Genomic DNA, 3,651 nt, shown 5'->3' with positions numbered 1-3,651 from the left:
CCCTAATATATTGTTAATTACATTTAATAGTTTTCTTCAAACAATTCTTTGTTTTTCTATATACTTGATTAAAGTTACATACTAGTAGATGTTCTATCTTCTTGACTTATAATCTATTGAGTTTTTAGTTCATTTTGGGGGTTTGATTTCCCTAGCCAAGTATCTAAAGTTGTGGTAGATATTGTGAACTGGAAGAAAATTCCATTGCTTATATTTTTTAGTATAAATTTTTCAATTACTTCACCATTAACAGTTATGTTAATATGCAGTTATGTCTATGGATCTCTTATGGATAAGGTGTTTATATTACTATAACTAAAACTTTTCATCAAAAGAGAAATGCTAAAATATAAAATGAGAAATTCTTGAAACACTCAATTAAGTGTGCTAGAATGGTTTGAATGTGGTAGGAAATGAGTACCATTAAAAATAATTCTTATGACACAACTGGCATGTATGTAAAGATCTGTATAATTATTTCTTTCCATGTCTCCTTTCTATAGGATTGCAAAATCTCTGATTCCTTAGATAGAAAAGAAGATGGCAGAAAATTTGAAATATCTGAAAATATTTGAATTCTGTTTCAAAATTCATTGAGTGATAAGAGAATGGACACCCAATTTTTTCTTCTATATAAAATTTTCTTTTCACATACAATTTCCAAAAGAGAATGGAAGAAGTAAATAATACTGCTGTGACTGAGTTCGTCCTTGCTGGGTTAACTGAGAACCCAGAGCTCCAGTTGCCCCTATTCCTCATCTTCCTAGGAGTCTATTTGTTTACAGTTGTGGGAAACCTGGGCATGATCATCTTGATTCTGTTTAGTTCTCAGCTGCACACACCCATGTATTATTTACTCAGCAGTCTGTCCTTTATTGACTGCTGCCAGTCCACTGTCATTACTCCCAAAATGCTGACGAACTTTGTGACAGAGAAGAATGTCATCCCCTACCCAGAATGCATAGCTCAGTTCTATTTCTTCTATGTTTTTGCTGTTGCAGAATGTCACATGTTGGCTGCAATGGCATATGACCGCTATGTGGCTCTCTCTAACCCTTTGCTTTACAATGTAACCATGTCCAATCAAGTCTGTTTGTGGATGGTAGCTGGGGTATATGGTATGGGGTTTCTAAGTGCCACAGCTCACACTGTCTTCCTGCTGAGAGTGCTTTTCTGTAAGTCTAATATAATAAACCATTACTTCTGTGATCTTTTCCCATTACTGGAGCTCTCTTGTTCTAGTACTTTTATCAATGAAGTACTAGCACTGTCCTTCAGTGCATTTAACATTATTGTACCAGCTGTGACCATCCTTAGCTCTTACATCTTCATCATTGTCAGCATCTTCCACATTCAATCCACTGGGGGAAGATCCAAGGCCTTCGGCACCTGCAGCTCCCACATCTTGGCTGTTGTTGTCTTCTATGGTTCTACAGCTTTCATGTACCTTCAGCCATCATCAGTCAGCTCCCTGGGCCAAGGGAAATTGTCATCTGTGTTTTATACCATTGTTGTGCCTATGTTGAATCCCATGATCTACAGCCTGAGAAATCAAGATGTCAAAGTTGCCTTTAGAAAACTACTAAAAAAGATTTTTCCTCTCAATGAAGAATAATTTTCTTTAGCAATGGAAGATAATGTTTGGAATTTGGGAGAGGATATTCTACAAGCAGCAGTTAATAATACTAGATGTGAGATTATTGCTAGTACACGATTATTTGGAAGAAATGTACCAAAGGTAAAAGTGGGTTCTTGCCTTCATACCCATGGAAAACTGCTACTCTCTGGCATAACCAGAGTTCATTCAAAGATAGTAATTGTATCACCTCCTGAAAAAATTTCAAAGCCCTTTGTGTAGTTGTTTATATTTATATATATGAACCCAGCTCTGTTTAGGCAAGTGTCACTTACATTAAGTTGGGAATAAATGTATTTATTCAATATCCTTTGGTTGTCTTAATGTTTTGGCTAACTTAATTAATTGCCAAATGATTCAAAAAATAGTTCTCTGAGTTGTATAAGTAATTGGAATAAACAATGAGCAATTCTGAGATTTGAAAAAGTATACAGAATGGTATTAGTGTGTAGGTAAGCAAAGGACAGGTTCTGCCATAGTCTTATCCACAAGATTTTTACACTGTCTTAAACTAAAGTGGCAATGAGAGACAGGAGCAGATGACTATCATTTTTATGGTTATCTGTGAAACATTCTTTACACTGTTATTTGACTCCTCTCTTCCCTGCATATCTTGTTCCCAATTCAGCCCGAGATCAGGTCTCGAGACAGAGAAGGGACATTTGTGCAAAGAAATGAATTAGTGTCTGACAACCAGGTGAGTTTAGCACAAGTAGACACCCTGAATAGCTTGAGCCATCTTTATTTATGCTTGAAAAACAAGCATGTTTTTCCATATTAACAAACATGTTTTCCCAACCTCTAACTTTAACTTTTGGCAAAAACAAGTATGTTAAATATGTTTTTTCCCAACTTTTTCTTCAAACCATCTTAAACCAAAAACAATGCCTATCATTTTGTTAGCTTGGCCAACTATGGAGTCATGTACATCCTGTCTCTGCAAAGCTAAAAGGTGATAAACAATGGCACACATTTTCAAGAACAACAATATCATTCAAAACTTACCAAAGCATATTTACAGAAATAGGGGTAATGTGCCATGAGCTACCTGCACACAGCTTGTACTTCTTCAACTGCCATTAACTTTTACTGCCTCCATCCTGTCAGCTCTGAATCAGAATAGTTCCCAGGATCTGGGGTTACAGTTTCTATTTCCTGAGAAGTATCCATTCCCAAATAATTTTTAGTGGAAATATTTGATAAAAAATGGGTTTTCCAGGAATGATCATATCTGTCCTGTGTGTGACTGACAAAGTTATACTAAAAACTGCCAAGAGTATCATCAGTATTGTGAAAGAAAAGAGAGCATGCAGGGTTCATGGTTCCAGCAGTATTCTGCACTGTCCTGAAGTTCACTGGTCCTTGTGGAGTGAGACTGTCTCCAGTGGGCTTTGCTTCATGGAGACCCATTGTATAAGCGTTCATATACATGGCTCCCAACACCTACAATTCTATATTCATCTTTCTTCTTCATGTAGAGTTATGGTGTTTTTCTTGCCTACCTCTCTGAGTTTAAGATTCAGAAGTCATATTCTTTCACTGTAGCACCTATTTGTATCATTTATTGCCATGGAAAAAGGTAAGTTGGAAATTGTTTTCTGACTAATTATAAGTGCCATCCACAAAGTCAGTATCAATTGTGAATGAAAAAAAAGGGGTACAATCAAGGAGACCTCTAACTAATGAATGTTTTCATTCTCCTTTGCTTGATTAGGCTCTTGCATTATTTTAAAAAATGCCAGATTTTACTAAAAAAGTGTTTGCCTTGGTTTTATCCAATTAGATGTTAAGAAAAAACTTCACAATTTTCTGTCAAAATATTAAGAAGATATAATGCTTTGTAAAATCCCCACCATCTCTTCCCTTTTGATCCATGCTTCCCTTTAAAGAAGCCTTTGCCAATGTTTTGAAAATTTCAGGGTGGAATCATTGTCTTATCATCCTTTCATGAAGTAAATTGGTGCTGCCAGCAGCAGATGTGTCTTATTGTCATGAAAATCCTTAGGTTAGCAAAA

The 3,651-nt window shown here is 35.9% G+C and overlaps 1 protein-coding gene across 1 annotated transcript; it reads left to right on the top strand.

Annotated features, from left to right (window-relative positions):
• The first annotated feature begins 670 nt into the window (after nt 1-670).
• Nucleotides 671-1,615, top strand: LOC128103740 (olfactory receptor 150-like). Its single transcript, XM_052728355.1, has one exon. It carries the CDS (start codon nt 671-673, stop codon nt 1,613-1,615), a length of 945 nt encoding a protein of 314 aa, XP_052584315.1.
• Nucleotides 1,616-3,651: the final 2,036 nt, after the last annotated feature.

This window comes from Peromyscus californicus, unplaced genomic scaffold (assembly GCF_007827085.1).
Source record: "Peromyscus californicus insignis strain IS unplaced genomic scaffold, ASM782708v3 Scaffold_11__1_contigs__length_118956290, whole genome shotgun sequence".
Lineage (NCBI taxonomy): Eukaryota > Metazoa > Chordata > Mammalia > Rodentia > Cricetidae > Peromyscus > Peromyscus californicus.
Note: the sequence above shows the minus strand (reverse complement) of the source record. Positions and strands in the feature narration are given on the sequence as shown.

Bases quoted from the DNA above. Each gene is read 5' to 3' on its own strand.
- LOC128103740 (XM_052728355.1), top strand. From the start codon at position 671: ATGGAAGAAGTAAATAATACTGCTGTGACTGAGTTCGTCCTTGCTGGG.